General features: G+C 43.0%; 1 protein-coding gene across 1 annotated transcript; it reads left to right on the top strand.

Moving 5' to 3' along the window:
- The first annotated feature begins 1,369 nt into the window (after positions 1-1,369).
- SLC5A8 (solute carrier family 5 member 8) lies at positions 1,370-24,948 on the top strand. Its single transcript, XM_015859209.2, has 15 exons — positions 1,370-1,856; positions 3,717-3,782; positions 6,167-6,218; positions 6,964-7,031; positions 8,322-8,476; positions 9,848-9,988; positions 14,034-14,163; positions 14,810-14,898; positions 15,533-15,645; positions 16,637-16,704; positions 16,984-17,070; positions 17,524-17,723; positions 18,533-18,636; positions 20,466-20,551; positions 21,969-24,948. Exons 1-15 carry the CDS (start codon positions 1,524-1,526, stop codon positions 22,098-22,100), a joined length of 1,824 nt encoding a protein of 607 aa, XP_015714695.1. The 5' UTR covers positions 1,370-1,523; the 3' UTR covers positions 22,101-24,948.
- Positions 24,949-24,971: the final 23 nt, after the last annotated feature.

Here is a 24,971-nt window from a genome sequence, read left to right as displayed (position 1 = left end):
CTCCATAGCCTAATTGGTAGGTGTACAGAGGAAGCTTCTTGTGCTCTCCTAGCAGGACATCTGGAAGCTGTTACTCATTGTACAAGTAATTAAAGAGTAATTGGGCCAGAAACACCAAAGCCCTAACCTGCTGGGTGAGATCAGGACGTGCCATGCACCACAGCGACCAGCTTCTGTGTGTTTGGGGACACCCACACTCCCAGACAGGCACCTGGAGGCCAGGTCAATTCGCATGTGATTTCACAGTACTTCCACCCACCCCCCTGCTTCCAGCATAAACTCAGGACTTGCTCTGAATGGCCTGCCATCTCTGAACCCCCAAGGAGATAGAACAGCACTCAGTGAGCAGGGTTGGCTGCCAGGTGTCTGATCAATCATTTGTCTGCAGAACAGAAGCCTGCTGAAAATTCTCTCAGCTTGGTCAGATCCAGGTAGGAAGGAGCACCATGAGCTGACCTGGAGCAATTTGCACCAGTGAGCTTTTCCAGTCAATTCAGCAGTGGGTAAGAGCAAGGCTGAATAGGGAAGAGACCTATCTGCTATGAAAGAGTACTGCATTTTGTGTCCTCATACTGGTGCAGAAGAGCACTTGGTCTGTGCACAGGTCAAGCCTGAAAGCCTCTGTGCAAAGCCCTGTGAACTGCTGCATGCAGCCATGCTGCTGTCAGAGCCATGTGGCCAGATTTGGCACCCTTCCACCTTAACCCCCACCTGATACACTGCAAAGTGGCAAGATGTAACTGTTTTTTTGGCCCGGGATGTGTTGCTAGCTATGGAAACACATCTCCAACACAGAACATCCATGGGCATGAAATCCCATTGATATTTTTGATGTCTTACATTGTGGGTCAGTGAAATGAAGCCCCATCCCTGGTATTCCTGTGCACTTTGACTCTTGAAACTGTGATTAGTGAGAAAACTTCCTTGATCAGAATGCAGGTAACGGAGCTTCCCTATCATACTGTATAACTGCAGCACTCAGCAAGTGTTCCCTTGGCAAGTGCGCTGGGAAGTCCACTTCAGCACCTTATCTTGCGGATTGCACAACCCACTGAAATATAGGTTAAAAAGCACATGTATAAAAAAGCATTTCCATAGCCTTCGCTTGAGGAGAGGGAACGCTAACGGCACAGTAGACAACACCACCAACGGGAGCAGCGGTGGGAGCTGCTATCCACCAAGCGCAGGGGCCCCCGGGGTCGAGGCAGGGAAGCGCTGGGAGCGCTCCCCCGCGCCGCCCGACCTCGTTCCGCGGCAGCAGCCCGCTGTCACCCTGCGGGACGCGCTGCCCGGGTCGCCGCCCCTTCGCGCTCGGCGGGGCCACGGGGAGGAGCGGGCGCTGGGGCTCTCTATAAGTCCGTCCCGTCGGCCCGGCACCGCGCTTTGCACTGTGCACAAGAGCCAGAGCTGCGCCTGTCACCGCCCCGCGCTGCAGCCTCGATTGGCGGGGTCCCGTTGCCTTCTTCCTGCAGCTGCACATTTGACTTTTGGGTCAGGCCGCAGGGGCGAATCGATCCGGTGGCATGGGGGGCTTCAGCGTTTGGGACTATGTGGTCTTTGCTGCCATGCTGCTGGTGTCGGCTGTCATCGGTGTCTACTACGCCTTTGCGGGAGGGGGACAGAAGACCTCCAAGGACTTTCTCATGGGGGGCCGAAGCATGAGTGCCGTCCCTGTGGCTCTCTCTCTCACTGCCAGCTTCATGTCAGCTGTCACTGTGCTGGGCACCCCAGCTGAGATCTACCGCTATGGTGCCATCTTCTGCGTCTTCGCCATCACCTACGCCCTGGTAGTGCTGTGCAGTGCTGAGATCTTCCTGCCTGTCTTCTACAGGCTGGGCATCACGAGCACTTATGAGGTAAGGTGGAGCAGAAGGAGCCTTTCCGCAGCTGTCAGGGAGCTGGGGGGATTCTTATAGCTGCTTTCTATTTGTCTTCCCTCACTCTCTTTCCTCATGTCTCCCTGCACTCAATGCTGCCCTACAGCTTGTGTCCCCATGCTGCTGAGGACCGGTAGATTGTGACCTGCCCTGTCCCCAGTTGTGCCCACACTGCAGAGTGGAGATGCTCACCCCTGGTGCTGAGTCCTTTGCACCATGCCAGATCTCTCCTCACTCCTAATGCTCAATTGAGCAGGTGGTTTAATCCTTGTGCAGCTTTGAAGATGACGTGAGATTAAAGATGTGCAATTAACCACGACCATCCAACATCTAAAGTGCAAGTGCATGTAACGTAGTAAGGACAGCTCTCAAATCATTCTCACCCCAGGATTGTTTCTAAGCTCAGGTGCACCACAGAAGTTCCTTTCTGGCAGAGTGTATGTTTGTGCTGTTCCTAGAGGTTTTGGGGAGATGCCATCTCCAGCAGTGAGTGTCTTTTCCATTGTTTGTATAGGTAGGTCAGCAGGTACTCTGTGCCTGCACAGGTTTTCTTGCTTTTAGCAGCCTACTGTAGGGAACTTTATTTAGCAAGGAGGTTGGACTGGATGATCCCCAGAGATCCGTTCTAACCCCCACCTACAGTTCTGTGATTCTATGAAAATATGGCTCATCTTCAGCCCTGCATGTGAGTTAAAACTAAAGCTAGGAGTGAAAAGAAATCTGGGGTGGTGGGGTGCATTGCAGGTCAAGTCTCATTGGTTTGGAGTGAGGAACCCTGGTCAGGGCCTTCTTCTGTCCCAGAAGGTCCTTGCAGTGTGTTGGTCTTGCCTGGAAGATAGTTCCTAGCTGCAGATTTGGAGGCGAGTTGCCCTTGTTATAGGATATTGGAAAAGGGGCATCAGTGCAGGTGAAAGTCCTTGGATAGCTACTTTGGTCTTTTGCATTTTATTACACTGAGCAGGAGCATTGCAGCACTGGACACTGAAAACAGCAAGGTTTCAGCTGGTGGAGTTAGATAAGAACTCCCCAACAGAAACAGTGTATTTTAAACTACTAATCTTTGGACTATCAGTTATGGTGATACTTAAAATATGTCTCTTGTTAAAGGCTGTTGATTAAGACCAGAAACTCCCTGATAATCTCAGGGTTTAGTCAGGGCAACACACCTATAAAAGATATACCTTCTATTTGTGGCCAGAGTTCAGAGATCAGACTTCTTGTGCCTGTCCAGGGGTTGAGCGCTGCTGCTTGGAGTGAATGTGCTCACTGACCACATTTTCAGCTCGGTCTGTACGAGTGAGCACTGTGGGATTTCTCAGTGTTTGCCTGTGTCAGATGGGTGGATTGACAGGTGAAGGGGATCCCTTTTGTGCAGTCATGTGCCTTAGGGGGCTGGCAGGATAGACAGTGGGAAGAAATCTGCCCTAGAGCAGCTTTATAGAGGTTGTGCCCTAGGCAGAAAGGTGAGGTTCCTCTTTTGAGAAACACTTCATTTCCACTTGCTGGTAGAAGATGGGAAGTCTAGTCAAGAAGGTCATCTAGTCCAACTCCCCTGCAATGAACAGGGACACTACAGCCAAATCAGGGTGTTCAGATTCCCCCTATGTACTGCTTAGCCAATGTCAGCTTCACCTGCTCATGTGTTGTTACAGAGTGGTGAGGTCTGTGAAGAAATATCAAATAAAATTGAAAGATATATCCATCAAGTTTTAGCCATTAACGAAACGCTAAAAAAACACTGCCCTTTCCCTATTGCTCATCTCTTCTCTCCAGTCCTACCAATAAAGCCAAGTTTTGATGTAAACTTTTTTTTTCTTTTTTTTTTTTTTTCTTCTGCAGTATTTAGAGCTTCGATTTAATAAATACCTGCGTCTCTGTGGAACATTCCTCTTCATTATACAAACGGCAAGTAAACCTCAGAGTTGTTCCTGGGTCCACTTAGCCACCAGGGCTGCTCAGCTGGGCACAGCTGGATGTTTGCCATGAGCAGCTGATGGGGTGACCACAGGGAAGGGCACCTGGGAGCAAGAAAAAGATATCTCTACTCCCAAGCAATCAGGTGAAGAGCAAATCCTGGGCTACCCTCCCCTTTGGCATCTCCAGGCTTTGCTGAGGATCTGGGGTGGTCATTTGGCATCAGTGCCATGCCACAGGACCCTTCACGGCATGGGGAAACAGCACAAGGAGCAGTCATTGACCTGCCCTCAGAGAAGCCCACAGAAGGTTCAAAATGTAAACACGTCCCAGTTATCTGCAGTGGCAGATCTCATCCCATGGGCCATTGATGATTCTGTGAGTCTGGCTAATTCCCAAAGGTTTGTAAGGTGACAGAGAAAACAAGTTGTCAGGAGCCTGTCACTGGCAGTACAAGGGTTTGTATCGCTGCTGGGAGTCTGCAAACAAAAGCTACAGATCACTCATTGTCTTGGGGAAAGTCAAACTAAAGCAGTTGTTACTGTGGGTATCCAGCCCATTTGGTGAGTCAGGGTGGGACTGCAGCTTTCCAAGGTACAGTGATTGTGTGCCAGATGCTGTGAAACACCAGCAGCAAACATGTTCTGTTTGCAGTTATAAAATGGACATTTTGGGGAGTTTAAAGCAAGAATGAATATAGAATTTGATGGCTTTCCAAGTTATGCTTCTGTGTATGCTTGCTTCTTGTCCTACTGTTAAGACCCACTGGGAGTTACAAAACAACTACGGCTGTACCACTGCAGTGCTAATTCCTTAAGTGAACAGTGCTGCTTAGATGGATGTTTTGGATACACATAGGAAAGGAAGAGTGCATGAATCATGGGCAAACATGAAGGCATCACAGTAGCGTGAGAAGGAACAAACCAAATGAAACCTTGCAAAGATAGATAGATAGATAGATAGATAGATAGATAGATAGATAGATAGATAGATAGAGATAGAGATAATGTAAATATACATACAGGAAATTAACTGACAACCTATGGGTGTCCTATGCTGAGTGTTAACAACTTAAATGTCCTGAATCATGAAAATAGTGAGTAAAGGAGCTCCCCAAGATCTTCTGTGACTACTGGGACTTGATTCAAAGAAAAATAAAAAGGACATTTGGTAATACAACGTGAAGAAACACTGAAGAGATGGGAAGATTGTTTTAGCATTTTATCATTGCTGTCTGACTTGACACCAAAATGCACTCAAAACTGTTTCAAGAGAAAATTTCTGGTCCTTCAATGCTTCTGGCACTTGTTTGCTGCATACAAGAAAGTTGGTCTCCCAGTGACTTCCTGAGTGAAGAGGATCACTGGATGGGCAGGTGCCAAATGCTTTAGGCTTGACAACTGTTGGCAGTTGTTAGCCATGAAGTGATGCGGCTGGTGCTGAGGGAAGATTTGCTAGGGACAGGCCAGGGCTGGCATCTTTCAGGGTGTACAAGGTAATGTGTAGAACCTAGAGAGGACTCAGTGTGCAGAAACAAACAAGCACACATATATGAACAGGAAAGAATGACTATTTCCCTGCTGGTCCCACCACCAGTCATAGAAAGCTGATATAAGTCAACTCAGGACCTGGCTGAGATTTCAATCCCTTGAATCAAGACCTGACCTTTGCAGGAGTCATCTGCACATTGTGGGCTTTGCCCTGATCCATGCCACAGCTGAGCTTGCTCTAGTAGTACAAGCAGTGGTAAAAAGGCACTTAAAAATATACATGAATCAATTATAGAGAATATCAGTGTATGAATCCCACTGTGCTGTTATAAGTGGATACAGTAGCTCATTGATTTGTCTGATTATTTCTATATTGGGTAAAAATACAAATCTGCTGATGGTCATGCATGGCTTCATCTTATAGGACTGTAAACCCTTTTTAGGCCTATCCATAATGCCTAACTAATGCTGTGTTTCTTGTTCTTATGTGCATTACTGATGATACTGAAAGTCATATCGATCCCAAGACTGAGAAAGTAAATTGTGATAGATTCTTTGGCAAACCTCACCAATTTCCTTTTGCTCTTGTTTCTTCCATTTGTCTGCACTTATAAAGCAATAATTTAATTATAAGAAACAGGAAAAACTAAAGAAGGATTGGGTGTTTAAGAATCATTGTTATTTGTTTTAAATAGACTAGGCTGGGAGACTGCAGTACTGGTTAGTCTCAGACATTTGGCTTCCAGCAATTGGAATTATTTATTAACAGTCATGCATTTAGGAAATCTAGACTCAAAAAGTGCTTGAGAAACTATCTCAGAAAACTATCACTTGTTCCAGGAATTTCAGTTTCTTTTGATCTTACATCTTTTTCTTCCCATCTAGACTTTATACACTGGTATTGTCATTTACGCTCCAGCTTTAGCACTAAATCAAGGTAAGATGATCATCCTGAACTGTTCTTCTATTATTATTATTTATGCACATGATACTGCTTTTCTTTCTGTGATGCACACCAATATATATATTTCAAATACTGACCGTGAGGACTTTTGGGATTTCAGTTGATCCTGATGGGAACTCTGATAGACCTTCCAGCAGTAATCTTGCTCCCTTATCTCTGGTTATAACGAATTACAGAAAAGGCTCAACAGAGAAAGTCTGCTCTCACTTATTCTAGCTCTCTCCCGATATCCTGGCATCATGGCTGATTTCAGAAAAGTTAAGGAAAAATAAGTTATTGACTTGCAATAGGCAGCTTGTGTCTGTGAAGCATGCTTATAGCTGTTTTCCTGCATAAATCCCTGGTGTAGGGCTCCAGGCCTACCTAAATGCTTCTGAGGAAGGACTCTGATTTTAGAACCTTTTTGAGATGAGTCCTGCAAGAATATTGGTTTTGTTGGTTGTCATTGGAGACCAAAAGCATCTTAGGTTCCCAAATCTATCTAATTATTTAGAAGTTTCCAATTATTTCTCAGTTTCCAGTGTCTGTAACAACTATGCATTTTTAGAGCTGGTCAGGTGAATCCCATATTTCAGATACACACGTTTTTTTATTACCTTCTACTGCATTTTATGTATTTCCATTTTTCCTCAGCAGCCAGACAAAGGTGAAAAACAGTCCTCCAGAGTTGTGTCTCCCGTGCCTTGTTCACACTTGCTGCCCTTTCCCTCTTTTTCAGTCACGGGCTTCGACTTGTGGGGTGCCGTGGTGGCAACCGGCGTGGTCTGCACTTTCTACTGCACATTGGTATGTGGGCCCTTCAGCTGAGGAAAATCTCGTTTCCTTTCGCCATTCACATCAAATGTGGAATTTATTGAAAAGTCACCTAATAAATGGGTTGCCCTGTTTCACAGCACAGCTGCAGCTCAGAGCTGTATTCACTCGGGGACTTTGGATATAAGGAAAAAGTCTTTTACAGTGAAGGCGATGAGCCAATGGAACAGGTAGCCCAGAGAGGTGGCCTTGGGGACATTGAAAGCCAGGCTGGAGGGGCACTGAGTACCCTGATAGGTCTGTGGATGTCCCTGTTCATTGCAGGGGTATTGGATTAGATGACCTCTAAAGGTCCCTACCAACTCTATGAGTTCTGTGATTCTGTGACTTGGACACAAAGGCAGCCACAATGCGACTTCTTTTCCTAAAAGAACATCAATAAGACAGATCTTCCTTCCTAAATATTCTCCTTTGAAATTTCTGCTAGCTTAGCAGACTAATTTGTCAAACACTTGTTCACCACAACCATAGTAGTCCAGTCACTTAGTGACAGAGACACTGAAAATAGCAAGTGTCGTGTTAGAAGTCTCTTCTTTAGGTCAGTTCTAATTGACCAAGTGCCTGGATATGTGTAAATGGAATCAGCATGACATAAAATTAATTGTATATTTTTGATTAAGTAATGTTTATTTTATTTTGCACAAATTGCATGCCTTCTGGAGTTAGTGATACTGTAAACATATAAGATGAGCATAGTCTGCCTGTTTACTTTCTGATACAGGTAACTAGTGATAGGACAAGAGGTAATGGTGTTAAGTTGTAGCAGTGGAGGTTCGGGTTGGATATTAGGAAAAAAATCCTTTCAGAAAGAGTGATGAGGCACTAGAACAGGCTGTCCAGGTAGGCTGCAAATTCACCATCCCTGGAGGTATTCAGAGTGGATGTGGCACTGAGGACATGGTCAGTGGGCATGGTGGGGATGGGATGATGATTGTGATACAAGATCTTAGTGGTCTTTTCCAACCATCATGATGCTGCATTTCTATGATTCTATGAAACTTCTGAATCAGGGGGATGTGATGAAGGAGATATTGGACATGTCTATGGCCACAGTACATTGCAGTGCGCCTCACAGGAGGTCCTGAACAGGTTGCAGGATGCAATTCCTAAATATTCCAATGCAGAGTTATTTCTATTCAGGAATTAGATAGAATTAGTCAGTTATAGATAATCCATATAGCAAGGTTTCTCCTAGCTGGATGTGAACATATGCCAAGAGCATGGCTGCCCCATTGTACCTGATACATGCTGTTCCTCACACAGGGCGGTCTGAAAGCAGTGGTCTGGACAGACGTTTTCCAGGTTGGAATCATGGTTGCTGGATTCTCATCTGTGATTATACGTGCTGTGGTAGTCCAGGAGGGAATTGGACGTATTGTAAATGATTCCTACTACGGAGGAAGATTAAACTTCTGGGAGTGAGTTTTCACTTGCAGATGATGTGCCTTTTTCCTGATAAGTGTGAAATTAAATTGCTGCTGAAGGTGGGGAGTTGGGACTGAAATTTTACAGATACTTAAACAAGCTTACCTGGTTTGGAGGGTATTTTGTAGGATTAACTGTGTGCAACATCCTGCCAAGACAGAAACCTTTCACATTCTCAAATCCATTTTGTAAGGATGCATTTTGGATTCCACTAAAAGTGAATGGTGAATAGTAGAGGACAATCATATTTATAATTACAGTTTGCAAATGAATGATGTGGCATTTCAGCTACTGAAAGAAAGTAGCTGAAAAAATAACAGCTGTTACCTAATCTGAAAAGGGGAAATGTTTTTTTTTCCCTGAAATGAAAATTAGAAGTAATCTTAATGGCACTGTACCCTCTGTAACTAATCATAGACTAAGAATATAATTTTGCAAGGTTAGGAAAATTCATTTCTAACAATGCTGAATCAAAAGATTCCTTAAGATTAAAAAAAAGAAAAATAAAAAGAAGCTATTGTTTTTTTGATGAATAGGGGATTCTGCTGAGAAACTTCATCTGCTGCTATTAATAGTAGAAGTTTAGTGTGATGGGTATTACCTGTTGTCCTTTTGTCTGTTGATTCACAATATTTATCAGGCAATTCTATGCAGTTCTTCACCAAGTTCTTCAGTAAATAATAATTCCTTGGAAGATAGATTTTTTCTTCTCATGAGCAGTGATTTTTCAATCAGTTTGGCTAATATGCAGAAGTTACCCAGCATTGCTTCTTCCATCAGATGGAATTCAGATGGAAAAAGAAAAGGAATAAAGGCATATAATAGCTGATGATGTTGTTCAGCAAGATAAGTGTAATCTATCACTCTATTTAGAATATCATTTAAAAATATATTCCATTTAAAATCTGCTCTTCACTTACGGCTAAATCAGTAACATTTTTTATAGAGGCTCTGTCCACAAGGGCTGGGTATGCAAACACACCTTTGTATTGGTGTTAGACTCAGGTCCCTCCAGATAAGCAGGCATATTAGACTTTCTACTGGAACTTCATTTCATCACAGCAGCCACAGGCAACACAGCGCTTTACTTATGACTGTAATTTATAGGTGAATAAGTTAGTCTGAATTCACCTTTGAGCAGATCAGTGTTTCAGTGAGACAGTGATTTCAGCTCTGAGTTTAAAATCTGCTTTCTGTGATTTCATGTAAAGTTGGAATATCTACATATTCAAAATCTGGATAAATTAATTGAATTTGTATGAGAACAAGTAAGAGGAAATTCTTCTCCTAGCCATTAAGGTCATCTGATAATGAGAAGAAATTCATATTCTCAGTGTTTTCTTTCTTTTTCCCTCTCATTGTAGCTTTAATCCCAATCCATTGCAAAGGCACACCTTCTGGACGATTATTATAGGTGGGACCTTCACATGGACTGGCATTTACGGTGTCAACCAGTCTCAAGTACAGCGATACATTGCATGCAAAACCAGGTTCCATGCAAAAATGTAAGTAAGTCTGCCTGCAGTAACTCCCAATGTCTGAATTTAGCAGTGATTGCTCTTTATAATGGAGATTAATTTGTTGTTGTTGTCTGCATAAGAACTATTTGTAAAGGTAACAACTTTTGCTATCTGCTTTGTGGACCAGGCAGGAGACAGATAGGCATAGTAAACGCTGATATTTTAATTATTTATAGATAACTGTGACATTCAACTTTCTGATGGACTGTTTCACCCTGCCAGTACTGCATACAAATAACTACATTAAGTTTATATGCAACCTAAAGACCAAGCAATATAGAACTTAATTGTGCTGTAGCTTTCTCAAGACAACATCTTGGACTGCTGCTTTTCTAAACCTAAACCAGAATGGGGGCATTTTACCTGAGTAAAGACTAAAATTCTTTTCAGTACCTGTAAGTGTAAATGTGAGAAAAGACAGAAATGTTTTATTCAGTGATAAAATTGCTGAAGAATCATGTATTTTGGCTCGATGATCATCAAGACTTTTCCTATAGGAATGCATAATGGAGACTGGCAGCAAGTTCTGTTTTCCTTGAGTTTAAATATTTCTGATCAGCCTTTACTCTAGAACAGAGTATATTTACTAACTGTTATCTTATTTTTATCTTTAGTGTCATTCCCATAGTTCCCAACTCAATATTTAAGAGCTCTTACCAAGCAAATAAAATCTATTTATAGGAAAGATATATAAACGCATATCATTAACTATAGTCACCTAAATTCCATAACACAGTCATATGCAGTAGAGAAGGAGTTTACGAGGATTTTCATTTCATAAAGTCAGAAAAATGCTCACAAAAATCATATTAAAATTTGGACCTGAATTATTTTAGTATTAGCAATAATGGAAATGCACTTTTCAGCCACTTACGCTGCAAAAAGTAAAGAGCTGATGCTCATCATTAGCCACATCTCCATCATACAGTGTAGCATTCCAACACACTATCTGGCTTCCCTGCAGTCTCTGGTGTGTAGCTGGGTCTCAGTTTCTTGGCACTGCAGAGGCAAGCAGTGTATCCCACACCTGCACAACCACCTGGCATGATTTCCAACAGGAGAACAGCGAATATATTGTGCCTGAATTCCTTCCCAAACACCTGCCCCACCTAGGGCTATTATTCTATTCCCCTCTTGTACTCTCTGTGATGGGCAACACCTCCAGGGTGTCCCAGAAGCATAATGTGACCACAGAAAATGTAGTACCCATAACAGCTGCTGGGCAGATTTTCTGGACTCTTACAGTGTCTTTGACTTGGATTAGAGGCTATCTGGTTCTGGAGGATTTAGGATGGAATTAAAGAGTTATGAATAGAAATTCAGGTGTATTTGGTAGGACTTGATGACCTTGAAAGTCTTTTCCAACCTGAATGATTCTATGATTCTCTAGCTAATACCATATTAGTGATGGCACAGCCTTAATTGATGGATCTCTCACCTGCTGGGATGGGCAGTTGAATTCCATGACAGCTTGCAGGTGCCTCCTGGTATTTCCCTTGCATGGAGAAAACTTTGTGCAATGGCTACAGTTGGTTACAATTGTAAACATTATCATTCTGTGATGACTATCTAGTTCATTCGCATATGTAATTAAACACATTTGGCAAGTTATACTGGCAGCTACATCTCTTACTGCCATTTAACTAATACAGAGAAGTGTCAGATGTCATTGGGTCACACTAATAAGGCTTTTATCCTCCATGGCATTTTATATAAGGTTTTATTTAATAATGAAACGGAACTGAGAAAATAATTCCTTCACAGTTCCCAACTTGTGGATCATAGGAAGGCCTTAAAGAACAGCACAAGAGTAGGAATTTTCTCAGGCTGTGGGAAAGGAGTTCACTCCATTCAAGAAACACACTAGCAGGTATGAGCATGTGCTGTCATCCTCAAGCAGTAACTAGGTAAATCAAGTGTAGTGCTTGAAGATGAACAGTACTAGGTCCTCAAGCAGGAGATCTGTACCTTCAGAAAAATATGGGCTCCTAGCATGTTCTCTGCTTTCTTTTCAAGGTCATTGGCTGGCATGTTTCCTAGAGCCAGGCTGAAACAACCAACTAAAAATAAGCCTTGCATAGTCACAGTGCCTACTTCACCCAAACTCCACCTTATGTTACTCACCCAGAATTAATGTGAACACCTCCTCCAATAGTGCTGCAATTATTACATCCCAGTGCTTAAGTCACAGGGTGTACCATGAGCTAGGGATGAAAATAAGATAGAAAAAGCAGTTTCATTCTTTTCACTGTCAAACACTGACACAGTTTAAAACTAGGATATGCTGAATGCAAACAATTTCTTTTGCCTCTATGTCTTTCTCTCAACTTTCTAATCTCAGCTACAGGCTTTAGGCTAATACTGCTATTGCATCTATTGAAAAGATATGGATTGCTTTAAGTCATTGGTTACTTTTTGTACTATGTCAGCTTCTGAGTACCTTATTTCAAGGCAGATTATGCCAATGTAGGAACAACTTCAGCTAAATTTATACAAAACACTTAACTAATGTGTAATCATCTATAAGGAGATTACTTCATTATCACTAGCTTAGCCTAGAAATAAATCTAAAGTGCTGCTAGTGCTGTATTTATACCAATGCTAATTTCAAATATGAAACATAAATGCAGTTTTCAGTCCTGTGTTCTCCAATCAGCCTTTATTTACCTAAACTTTTTTTTAACAGTTTACATTGTGCTTGCCAATCACTTTTCTATGATATAAAATGGCAATCTTATCTGGTTAACCTGTAAAAAAAAAAAAAAAACTATATAAAAACATGCAATTCAATGCCAAATAAGACCTATAAAGATAAGTTTACTTCCATTCATCTTTATAATCCTCTGGAGCAGTCCAAAGGCTGATGCTCTTTGCCTTCTCGGGTCTTGAAGGCACTAAAAGGCCCTCTGAAACAGTGCAGGCATGGAAATGTTTGCACAGATACCAGAGATCCTCCAAGAATCCACCCAGCAGAGGTCTTAGTTGGCATGGGTGCACTGTATGTCATCTGTCAGCAGTTAAATCACCATATGTACATGGTACGCAGCCAGGAGACGACTGCTGGAAAGGAACGCTGTTTTTCAAGGCCATGCTCCTTCTGGGTGTGTTCACTTGAAATGACCACCATACATGAGCCCATAGTGTGAAGAACTTTGTGATTTGGGAGTCATCAAGAGCTGAGATTGGATAATTTGATAGAAAGAAAAAGCCTTCCCTGGGACAGGAATTGTGGAGAGAAGGATTTGTTTTTCATGATGGGTCGAGGCTACCTGTTGTGTGTGGCAAAAGCAGCATTAATATGGGATGACCACCATTTTCTTCTCTGGGTCATCTGTCCCCTCAGTACATGGGGACAAGATGGGGCTCTGGGACTGCTCCAGGATCCAAGATGCTAAAGGGGATGCTCTGGGGTTGGTGGTGACCCCCTGACCCATGGAAGTGGCAGCTGGAAGTGGCTCCAAGGGAGCACCTGCCTCATTGCTGCCTTCCACTGAGACCTTGCCAGGAAGAGATAGTGAATTTATTGATTTATGAGCATGATTCCAGTATTGTGTAAGTGTGGTAGTGCAGCTCCAGAGGCAAAGGAGTGCTATTGCTGATTAAAGGTACACCACACTTTGATCTGTGACACTATGCCTTGCAAATCTGTCTGGGGTTTGTCTTTGCCAAGGGGTGTGGTGAGGGGAAAAGAATGTTTTCTTGCCAGCTGGCTGTAATGTAAATCTTGTGCACATGATGAAATGTGCAGATTACCATATTGCTCCCATCATTTCTGGAGTAGGCCTTGTCAGAGGGCAGGCACTCAGACCATGCTATGAAGAACAAAGTGTAGTTTGTGTTTTTAGAAATGTGAGCCTGTGTCAAAATTGCTCAGAGCTATACCATGACTCCCTTTCACCTTGGCAGTCACTAAACAGGTGTCTCCTCAGTGCTGGCATGGAGCTTGAGAGGGCCTGACTATCCAGCGTGTTAATTGCAGCATGATGGGACATCTAGCTCTAACATGGCATCTATGTGCATGCTGATTCAGGTCCCTCTACATCAACCTGGTGGGCCTCTGGGCGATCTTGGTCTGCGCAACGCTCTGCGGGCTGTCCCTGTACTCCATCTACAAGGACTGTGACCCATGGACGGCAAACCAGGTGTCAGCACTCGATCAGGTACTGCTTGGTCTTAAAGAGTAGAATGAGATATGAAAAGCCGAGGTGGATACCTGAAGGCTGCTAGGTGCCTCCTGTGAGTCAAATAATTTTGGTGGAACCTGAATGTAAGATACTGAAACAACCAACTTGTTGGTGAAAAAAACAGTTCACAAGCAGGTATCTTTTCCCAGCTCTCAGATCTTGCAAAGGTCAACATATAGCACACAGCTTCCAATATGGAAATAGTTCTCAGGTACCCTAAGGCTATTGGACTGAATCTATAAAGCTTTTTGTGGTATCAGCAGAGACTTGAGCATCTACTGTGGCACCCAAGCCTGACAGAGTGATGTACAGTGCAAACTACCTGCCGCTCAGGTACCTAGCTGCCTCTACAGTCATCACCTTGGAAGAAAGTCTGACAGCAGCTCTGTGCTCACATCTGCTAGGCTGTCTAAACAGACTTGCTGGTATCTCATGTGGGTGTTTTAAACATCATTTATTTTTTCTGTAGAAAACCAAGAAATATTGCATTGTGGGACATTCCAAATGGAAGAGCTGAGAAGCCACTGAGAAGGTTCTAACAACAGAAAAAATACAGGAAAAAAGAAAAGGAAATATTATGGCAATATAATAAGTTTTTACACTCGCTATTTTTGTTTTTCAGTTGATGCCCTACCTCGTGCTGGATATTCTCAGGGATTTTCCAGGAGTGCCAGGGCTTTTTGTGGCTAGTGCCTACAGTGGAACATTAAGGTAAGTTCATAATTTGGAATTTAGTGTCTTTTTTTTTTCTCATTTTGTTAAATCTAAAGTGGCATTTATACTGAAATGTGCTTTAACTGCCTTTCATTTCCTTAATCTTTAGGAAAAGTGCTAGGAACTGATGTAGCTATTACATATCTTAAGTTTTCAGCACCTATGCTCTGATGTCTTAAGACTCAAAAGTGTTTGGACTTCCCTGCTGACAATGGGAGAAAACAGCCAGTGCTCTACAGCACTAACAAACCCTTCCTCTCTGTGCTTTAGAGCCTCTCTGCTAGAGGAATTTTTAAATATTATAAACAGGTGGTTGCACAGCATGGTTATAGTAATGCTTGCGGCATAGCTGCATGTAACGTATACTTCATTTCACCGACTTCTCCAACCCCAACTTTCCATTAAGAACTGCCTTGTCTTCACTAAGAGTAATTATTTGAAATGATTTTTGTAAGCTATTAACTGCATCACCGACAGCAATAAGTCATTTCAACCAACACAGCAGTTGCATTGGTTCTCTTGACACCATTCTAGACAGCAAGTTTCTCTCTGCCATTAACTTACCTGTTATCTATGATTTCATTGTGTATGATTTATATATATATATATGTATATACCTTGTGTTCTGCAGTACAGTGTCCTCCAGCATCAATGCTTTGGCTGCTGTGACCGTCGAAGACCTCATTAAGCCATACTTCAAATCCCTTTCTGAAAAGAAGCTGTCATGGATTTCCATGGGGATGAGTATGTCTAGAAAATTTCCACTTTTGCTTTATGAAGTGAGGGCTTGGTTCAGATTTTACTTCTGGCAGCAGAAGTCAGGGGTAGTCTGTTGAGTTCCTGTATTCAATGACTCTCCTTGAAGAAGAGGGTCCGAACTGGGCTGAGCAGATGGTTTACATCTCCGATGTGCACTTTCCATCTCTGCTGGTTGTACGACTTGATACCAGCTGCAGGTGCAGCCCAAGGCAACGTGCTTAATAGGCATGAAAAACCACAGTCCCAGCAGTGTTGTAGCCCATAACATTGAGCACAGTGGACTAGTGGCAGGTGACAAATGTGAAATGTTTTCACCTGACAGCAGCTTCTTAAATGTTATTGCAAGCAGTGTTTATGCTGAAATTGTTGATGCTGTATTATTGTCCCGAGTTGCCTGGGCTGTCACATTCAGTGGTGGGATTAACCTATTGCTTGTCACTCAGACAGTGAAACTCAATAGAAGTGAAGGTGGGGAGCACAAATGAGCCAGTGTTGCGGGTTCTGGCAAGAGACACTACATCCTGGTAGTCCAGGATGTCCTCTGTCACTCTCCCATGATCTGACATCATTTACTTTCTTGCTCCAAAGGCTTTAGACTGAGACGCAAAATTACTCATTCAAAATAATGACTACAACACAGGAGATTACCTGAGGAACATGAACAATACACTTAGTATTGCTACTGTGTCAAATCTATGCATGTGCCATCTAGGATCAGGTACTTAACTACTATTTAGTCATACACAGGAAGAGGATTTTGTCATTTTCACATGGTCTCCTTTTAATCTAAACAGTAACCAGGCCCCTTGGCCTATTTGGGCTCTCTTAGGAAAGAAAACTCAAAGAAACAGCAAAATCAAAGCCAAACAGGTGGCAGAGGCTTAGTTGTGATGTCAGGGCTCCCCGGGTGAGAAGGGACCATTTCCATCAGCAGACATTTCAGCTGATGTGCTCATGATTTTCCTTTCCCACACAGGCCTGTTTTATGGTGGAGTCTGCATTGCTATGGCTGCACTGGCATCTCTCCTGGGTGCCTTGCTCCAGGTGAGTGTCAGGCTGCATTTTCATGTGTGTCAAATAATCTTGAACAAATTGTGTAAGGAAATAATTGCTGGATACGATTATGAGATTAGCTTTTATTCTTTGTTGGGTATTGACCTCAAACAGCCTCAGCCTCTGCTTTAAGCATCCATGTCACTATATGAATTAACAACAGCTGAGAAAACACTAATTAAAAACTCTCAATTTGTTTCTCATCTTCTTGCCCTGTTTGTATCTTTTAACTTTTCCAATGCAGTGCCTGATAGACTCTTCCTTCCACAGGCAGCTCTCAGCATTTTTGGTATGGTTGGTGGCCCCCTTTTAGGATTGTTTGCCTTGGGAATCCTCTGCTCCTTTGCAAATGGAATTGTAAGTATAAACTTAAAGCCCTGTTGGACCAAAATCCATTGGTAATTTTGGGTACATTCTTCTTCCTCCATTCCCAACAAATCTGTGTTGGGCAGCAAGGATATTTCTTTGACACTTTCCATGTTGATCTTTACCCCCTTCTTCCCACATGAGGGCAGCTGGGGGAATGGCCTTTAGGGTAGGATGGATAACCCAATGCACCAGACAGCCTTGAGGACAGGCAGTCTTGAAAACACATCTGGAAGTCCCAAGTGATAAACAGATGTTTTTAAAAGGCAGACTGAGTTGGGGTGCTCTGCTAGAGTGCTTTGGTATCAGAAAATCAGCACTTTGAGGGCAAAAACTCCATCAAAAATTTCTTGGTGGAGGAGAATGGATGTAGATGGATGAAGATTGTTATTGTTATTACTTTTGCTTTCCTTGCAAGCCTGAGTTTCATTTTCTCTTTTGCAGGGTGCATTTGTGGGTCTAATCACTGGCTTTGTTATTTCACTTTGGGTTGGAATTGGTTCTCAGATTTATCCTCCCCTCCCAGAGAGGACTATGCCTCTCCCCCTCTCAACTGCAGGCTGTAACATATCCATCTCAAGCAATTTGACTACACCAACAGAAAACCCATTAACAACAATCTTCAGCACACAGGCTGCAGAAAGGTATGAAAGTTCCTCATGTGCAGTCACTACAGCATGTGTTTGCTTTGAAGCAACATGAACATCTGCCTAGCATTTGTGTGGCTTCAGAAGACAGCATTGGTATAATGGAAAAAATATAGGGGGTTTTCTCCCCTCTGCAATCACTAATGGGCATGCACCATTAAACATAGCAGTTATTGATGAAAATACAGAAAACAGCTGGAACAGGAGCTGGACACATTTCTATGCATTCCTAACTGTTACATTCAAGAGTACCATACAGTCAGTGACAGACACCCCAGTGCACATGCAGGTGCTCAACATCCACTGCACTTCTCACACAAGACCTCCAGCGTTACACGTGGCTGTAGGAAAGCAACACAGCACATTCTGAAGGAGACCAAAGCAAAATGTAACCCAAGGTGTGAGAGCTGCCCTGTTATTTCTGGCTGTTTTGAGCTGCACGTGGCTGATATCCTACAATATATTTTTTTCTTTAAATAACTCAGCCCCTTCTAAAGATGTTATCCCTTTATCTGGATAGCTGGAGTGCTCAGCTCCGCACTAGATTCCTAGCTGCGACAAGACTGTCCTGTTTTACCTGCTTGTTTCCATGTACTGACCAGTCTCATCCTCTATGAAGGCATATTTTCTGATAATTTTATGACACATTGCAACACACATTTTATCATATCGAAGTGATTCTAGAATACCAGCTCATTTGCTTCAGAAAGCAGCTCTGTATTTATATTCTGTATGGATACAGACAACATTTTCAGGTTACCTGGAAAAGGAAAGCAGAGATTAACTCTTTTCCTGCTCTTTTTCAGGCCTCTCCTGGCAGACCACTGGTATTCCTTGTCCTATCTCTACTTCAGCACCCTTGGGACACTTACCACGATAGCTGTGGGAATGATTATCAGCCTCCTAACAGGTACTGGTTTCACAGCTGAGGTTGAAAATAAGTCTTAGATTTTTTCAAACCATGATGACCAAAAAGAGAATTGCCATTTCCCAGGTAAGAGCCAGGGACCCTATCGCAAAAGATGAGAATTAGGAAAAGGTTCTTAACCAGAGCGTGGTCAGGACCTAGAATGGATTTCCTAGGCTAGTGGTCAAAGCCCCAAGCTGCCAGAGTGCAAGAAGAGGATTGTCTCAGACATAAGGTTTGAGTTTTGAGTGGTCCTGTGTGGAGATGGAAGTTAGATTTGTTGGTTCTTACCAGTTCTTTTCAGTGTGGGATATTCTGTTCTGTTGTATGAAGGTTCCTATCCTAACTCTCATTTCCCCCCCATCAGCCCTTCCGCATCCTGTGCTTGACCTCTAATTACAGCAAAAGATCACTTCAAATTTCTAAGGAGAACGAAGTTTCAGCAGTTTTTTTCAACCTGAGGGACAAAAATTCCATCTGCCTTTCCTGTTTCATGAGATCTCAGCAGGTGCTGATGTTGAAGGGTTGTCCCGGAACATGAAAGGAACTCAAGGCAAGGAGGTGCACCCATTCTTCTTCTAGAGGACAAAAGCAGTTTTACTTTGAGTGACTTCAGAGCACTCAAAGGCTTTTGTCTGCACCTGTGCAGTGCATGCATTTCACTACATTTCCCCAGCACATACTGAAGAGCTGCAGACCCCATGCATGGCTTTCTTTCTCAGTTGCCTACTATTTCTGGAAGGTAGAAAAGCAACAAGTGAGAGCAGGGACATCAGTTCCAGCCTGTGACCTCTCTGCTCTTCCATCCAGATGAGATGCAATCTGCACTTGTCAACTGCACTGTGCATGGCAGAAACAGCACCAAAGCAGCTGCTCTTGTGGCTTTGTCTTCTATACCTGGCCAGAATCTTCCTACAGCACTCATCTGACTTTGACTCTGTTAGGTTTCAAACCTATTAGCCTGACCTACAACTACTTCAGAGCTGAGTTCTCTTTATTTTTTATCAGAACCACCAAACTCCCAATCCAGCAGATTGATTGGTCTGCTACTTTCTTTGTGTCTTGCAACTTGTAAGCATAAGATGTGTCTACAGTTTTCTTTTCATGAACTTCTAGAGGATTTCCCCCCCTTTCTTCTTTCCTTTTCTTCTACATCCTATATTTACTTCCCTTGGTGACATGCTGCTCTCTACAAAAGTCAAGATTGAGCTCTGACAGTGATGCTTGTAGTCAAACCTCACTTTTTAATACCTCAGGATCAGGTCATCTGTAGCCGCTTCACTGAAAGCATCTCCATAGGGCCATAAAATGAAATGCAAAATCTCATGAACTCAGTAAGTGCAGAGAAGAAATCCTCAGTCCACGAAACAGAAACTTCAGAGAACCACCTCAACATCACCCATCTGAGCACTGGGTAACAAAGCTAATTCCCAGTACCTTCAACTCCTTTCTTTCCCACACACATTCTTACACAAGAGTAAGCAGTTCATCTTCCATGCCCTAAAAGTGCCCAAACATCCCATTAACACCCCATCCCCTTCAGATGGTTGTCTCAGCAATTTACACATTTTTCAAACAGAAAACTGGGGACAATGTAGAACACTATGAAAAAGGGTGGAGAAATTTCAAGTAGATCCCAAAGATAATTTTGTATTTTGAGAGATGCAGGGGAACACGTTGTCAAGGAATGATTCCTAAAGAATGTAACATCTAGCTTGTGACTGCTTGATGGCTTTTTCTGCATGAGCATCCTGGCTTGGTGCCCAGAGCTGGGCTGTGACATAGCATGTATGTGTGGAAACCTGGCTGATTGAAACCTGCCTATTTTGCAGGAGGACTGAAGCAGCACACAGACCGTAAATTCCTGCTGACCAAAGAAGATTTCCTGTCCAATTTCTCCTGGTCTAAATCTGAGACAGTAAGTATAGTTATGCATCCTTCGATTTAAAGCAATCTCTCCTTGTAGGAGCAAAGGCAATCTTTTCCCATCAGGATGAATTGCATTTGATGCTTTAAGGCAGCAGCAGAGCACAAGGCAGCAGAGCCAAAAGCAGCTGGCATAGGCAGTGAGGCTGTGTTTAGCCACAGCTTGACTTCATAACAACAGAGCAGCAGCTGAGACAAGGGACAGTTGTTCTCCAGGTTTCTGACAAAATACTCCCTCACCATTCCCTTGGAAGCTGAACCGAGGCACGTGTTGGATTCAGCAAAGCCTCCTTTGTAAACGTGATTTCTAAATTCTGGGATTCTTTATTTGTGTTTATTTATTTATTTATTTATTTTTGCAACATCAGCTACCGTTTGAGAGAAAGCATTTCATTTCTAGACACTGTGTCTCTTTCCTATCATCCTCCCTAAGATACAAGATAAATTATTGGGCAGAATGGAAATAATGTACCTTAGAAAGGAGAACGTGGGAGAAATCAGGTTTTTAAAGTAAACAGAGCCAACCTCTCAGTTAGGGACATCATTGCAATCATGTCTTTGAGATGGTCCAGTGTGCAAAATATTTCTCCCTGGCGACAGTAACTTCTCTTAGCATTACCTCTTGTAGTTTAGCTCCTGCTTATGAAGAGCATAGAAGGAGAGGTTTTTTTTTACAGATTTGGATGCTCTTCACCTATGAGGAGGCTGGTTGCCAGCTATCCAGGTGTTGTCATTCAATCCTAATGCACCAACATCAACTTTCACCATCTGGGAATTTAATCTCTAAAGCCTTTTTAAAAAGAAAAGAAAATCTCACCGAACAGATGGGAGCTAACATTCACAGCCATACTGGTTTCTGCCTGGAGTCAGAAATGAGTGTCAGCCTGGTTATACTGCTGGGTAGGAAGTAGCTGGTATAACAGCTTGTGCAGAAAGTTAATTGCTCAGAATAATTGGGGGGCAGCTGAGAAACTTCCTGCACATGGAGAACTTAATATCTCATTACGTGTAGTGAAGATGGAGCATTGATGTAATTGTACATGTTGATTTGCTTTTCCTCTCAAAGATGGGGCAAGGACTGAAGGGTTGGGAGCCAATAGCTTAGAGGGCTGGTGGTGACAAAACTCTAGATGTGAAAACAGCAATTAAAACTTTGCACAACCACAAATGTTCTGAACACTTTGCAGGACAAGAACATTTTATGTGACGAGAACATTTTGCACAACTTGCACCTTACGCAATAAGAAACTTTCCATGCCCTTAGAAAAATACCAGCTATTTCAATGAGTAATGATGCTCTGTCAGCAGTCGGCATATTTTCCTGCAAGGCTTTCTGTAAGTCAGGCCTGGCTCTGACTGTTTCTTCCACTTCACAACACGGATTTTATCTCTTCTTTTTTTTTTTTTAGGCAGAGAAAGTGGTTGTGTTGAACTGGAAAACATCTGCAATGGTAGATGAAGGAACTGACAACCCTGCCTTCAGCCACATTGAAATGGATGAAGCAAGTGATAAGAACAAAGCCAATGGCCTTCATATATGACATGGAGCCATGTCAGCCTTTGAGGACAGTTTTGTTCATGTAAAGCACTGTTGACACTCCTGTAATGGGTCAGTTACCAGCCCTGCCAGGGTCACCGGCAGGAGTCTGCTGAGCTTCATGGTGCTGTCACCCATGCACAACTTTGACGTTAGTCGAGAAAGGAATCAGGTCTTTCCTGCTCTTGTTGTCTCTCTCACACTCTGAATCTTGGTGACAGGGCTTAAGGTGATGTATCAGTGTAGAATATTTTCCTGATGTTCTTGGGCCTCCTGGAAAATACCTGCTTTTACTTTCAGTTCACTCTCGGGGTAAATGTTTTATTTGGTAAGAGCTCTGTCCCCCGGATATGACTGTTCTCTGTGGGCTTTTTTTCCTTTTTTCTATGAAGGCATTGAAAGAGTGAGGTGATCAGTACTGTGGGATCTTATCAGACTGCAGCAAACAGTGGATCTTCATTTTAGTGGAGGAGATGTACTTAGTGCTGTACTCTTGGTACTCTGATTGCTTTGTAGAGCTGATCCTGAGAGCATGTTTCTTTTGCTGGTTCTGTCGTACGTTCGCTTTCATTAGTCTCATTCTTTGTTTACCTGCATCGCCTCATCTCCTCTTACGTGCTTACCGTTGGCCGCTACAAAACTGTCTTTGGAAGACGGGTAAAAATAAGCATCACTAATACTCTTCCCTTTACTCCCTACCTCACTCTTTAGCCTCATCTTGGTCCAAAAGAGATGGTCCTTGTGATGAAGTAAACAATCTGGGCTCTTCATTCTGTGCCATGTAGCAGAACCACATGCAGGCCCATGACTGCTTTTGCACTGAGCTGGGCAAATGTATTAATGTAGGAAGAAGATCCTCCTTGCTGTATTGGAATAGAGAGAAAGCTGCACTTGCAGTTGGCTGTTATCTGTGGAGCTGTGAGCTGAAACTTACTGTAACCATTTGTGTTCTTGCAGTCCCTGCTGTAACTGCAAGGTTTCACTTGCAAAGTTGGGCGAGATCAGGCTAGAGCATGTTTTGTGTTTTGCTTAGAGGGCAGAGTTTGCTGTTCTGTCCCTGGGAGGGGAAGGGATTGCAAAGGCTGGATGAAGTATTTTCATGGCTGCAGGGCACAGGATGGCTCATCCTCTGGCTGAGCTGCTTATGCCCTTATATTACTTCTGGTTTGAGAACGTAAAAAGCCCATAGCTTCCTTACCCTAATTGCTTGCGGAACAGGCTTTTTGACCCACTGTGTCAGTTTTGTACTATGTACTTTTTGTGACATCAATTGATGGGGGTTTAAAACTCTGCCGGAGCATCAAGTTGGTAAATAAAAATCATTGCAGGAAAGCCAAGCACTGAAGCTTATAAAGCAGTCACACTTGAGACACAAATCAAACACTGACTGTGTGTATTAAACTCTTTTAAGAAGTTACACTGAGATATGCTGGGCACTGAGCTGCTATTGTTTGGGATTTGGTAGTACTAGTTTACCTATGCTGATTTGGGCCCTTTAGCACTTAATCCAAGCTATTCTGTGCCCACTGGCAGCAGGCATTGGTGATCTACTGCATAAGATGGGACCAGTAAACTTATAGGAGGCATAAATGGGAGCAGGCCTCTCCTAGCACAGTACAGACCAGACATACCCTACATGGGTTGCCACTAGGAGCACATCTCCAATGGCCAACCAGTGCAAATGATGAAGGTAGGCTTCCCCTTTGCCACCTGAGGTGTGGGCTTTCAAGATGCAAAGCAGACTCCCCTTCTCTCCCACTCCTGCTGAGGTACTTTTGGCCCATGGATATGGGCAACTACAAATACTGTTATCTCCACTCAGCTGCAGAGAGCCAAAAGCCTAAGTGAAGAGGACTGGTGTCCCTTTGTTTGCCTCTGCTCAGTGATGTGTAGTAAGCCAAGGGCAGAACCGAAGCCTGCAGCAAGTATTCTGTGCCTTCTGGTAGAACTACATCACTCCCAGCCCACATGCTGTACTCCCACCTGACTGTGATTCTCAGGAGGGTGACTGATCAGTACAGCTCTTTGTTGCACCACACTGGGTTGAGATCCTTGTTTTGAACTGATGCTGCCTTGGATGACCTGTGACTTCTACCTGTTTTGTTCATGGAGTGAAGACTAATCTTTCCAGCAATCACAGTTAAGAAATGATGTGTCATGGAGTTTATTCTTAGTACTTTGAATTCACACGGGGAAACACGTAAGTCTTCACTTGAAGTCACCCTTTGAGCACTGACAGTCATTTTACTCTCCTTTTGGTATGAAGTGAAAGCTTGGGCCAGATGGCATCTGTTGGCCCACAGTCACATTGAGATGAGTTTTTACTGGGGACAGTACCTTGTTGTAAGAGGTTTGGAGGCAACATTCTTTCTGCAGATGACCCTGACAACTGTCCTTTTTCTCATTATCTAACCTCCCACTTGCTGCAGAACTAAAAAGTGACTCTTCTGCTTTACTTTCTTTTTTTTTTCTTCTTTCCTGTATGCTTGTTGTTTTAATTGGCAACCCTAATTAAAACAGTTAATTTTGAATAATGTTTTATCTATATACTATATATATATATATATATATATATATATATATATACACTATATACTGTCCTTATCTAGCTGTGCACAGAGCCAGGGCTTTGTGTGTGTAAAAACAAGATAATTCTCAGTGTCTTCATCAGAGTCCTGCACCATGATCCTTCATCTCTCCCAGTTAAGAGCTCGCCCAACAGAGAAATGCAAGAGAATGAGTGCCAGTTAATTCCAAGGGAATAGGGCCACTCTACACTGCCCGAGTTACACGCAGCATCTGGGAGGGCTGAGAGAGGAGACAAGTGGAAACATTAAAAAATGAACTGAGAAGGCAACAGGAGCAATATTTGATG

The sequence above is a fragment of the Coturnix japonica genome, chromosome 1, assembly GCF_001577835.2.
Source record: "Coturnix japonica isolate 7356 chromosome 1, Coturnix japonica 2.1, whole genome shotgun sequence".
Taxonomy (NCBI): Eukaryota; Metazoa; Chordata; class Aves; order Galliformes; family Phasianidae; genus Coturnix; species Coturnix japonica.
The sequence above is the reverse complement of the archived record's forward strand: the minus strand, read 5'-3'. Positions and strand labels throughout refer to the sequence as shown.

What these genes read in the sequence shown, in the direction of transcription:
- SLC5A8 (XM_015859209.2), top strand. Translation starts at nt 1,524, where the DNA reads ATGGGGGGCTTCAGCGTTTGGGACTATGTGGTCTTTGCTGCCATGCTG. An exon ending in TCCTCTTCATTATACAAACG is followed by an intron (nt 3,783 to 6,166) that starts GCAAGTAAACCT and finishes CTTCCCATCTAG; the next exon opens with ACTTTATACACTGGTATTGT. An exon ending in GGAAGATTAAACTTCTGGGA is followed by an intron (nt 8,477 to 9,847) that starts GTGAGTTTTCAC and finishes CTCTCATTGTAG; the next exon opens with CTTTAATCCCAATCCATTGC.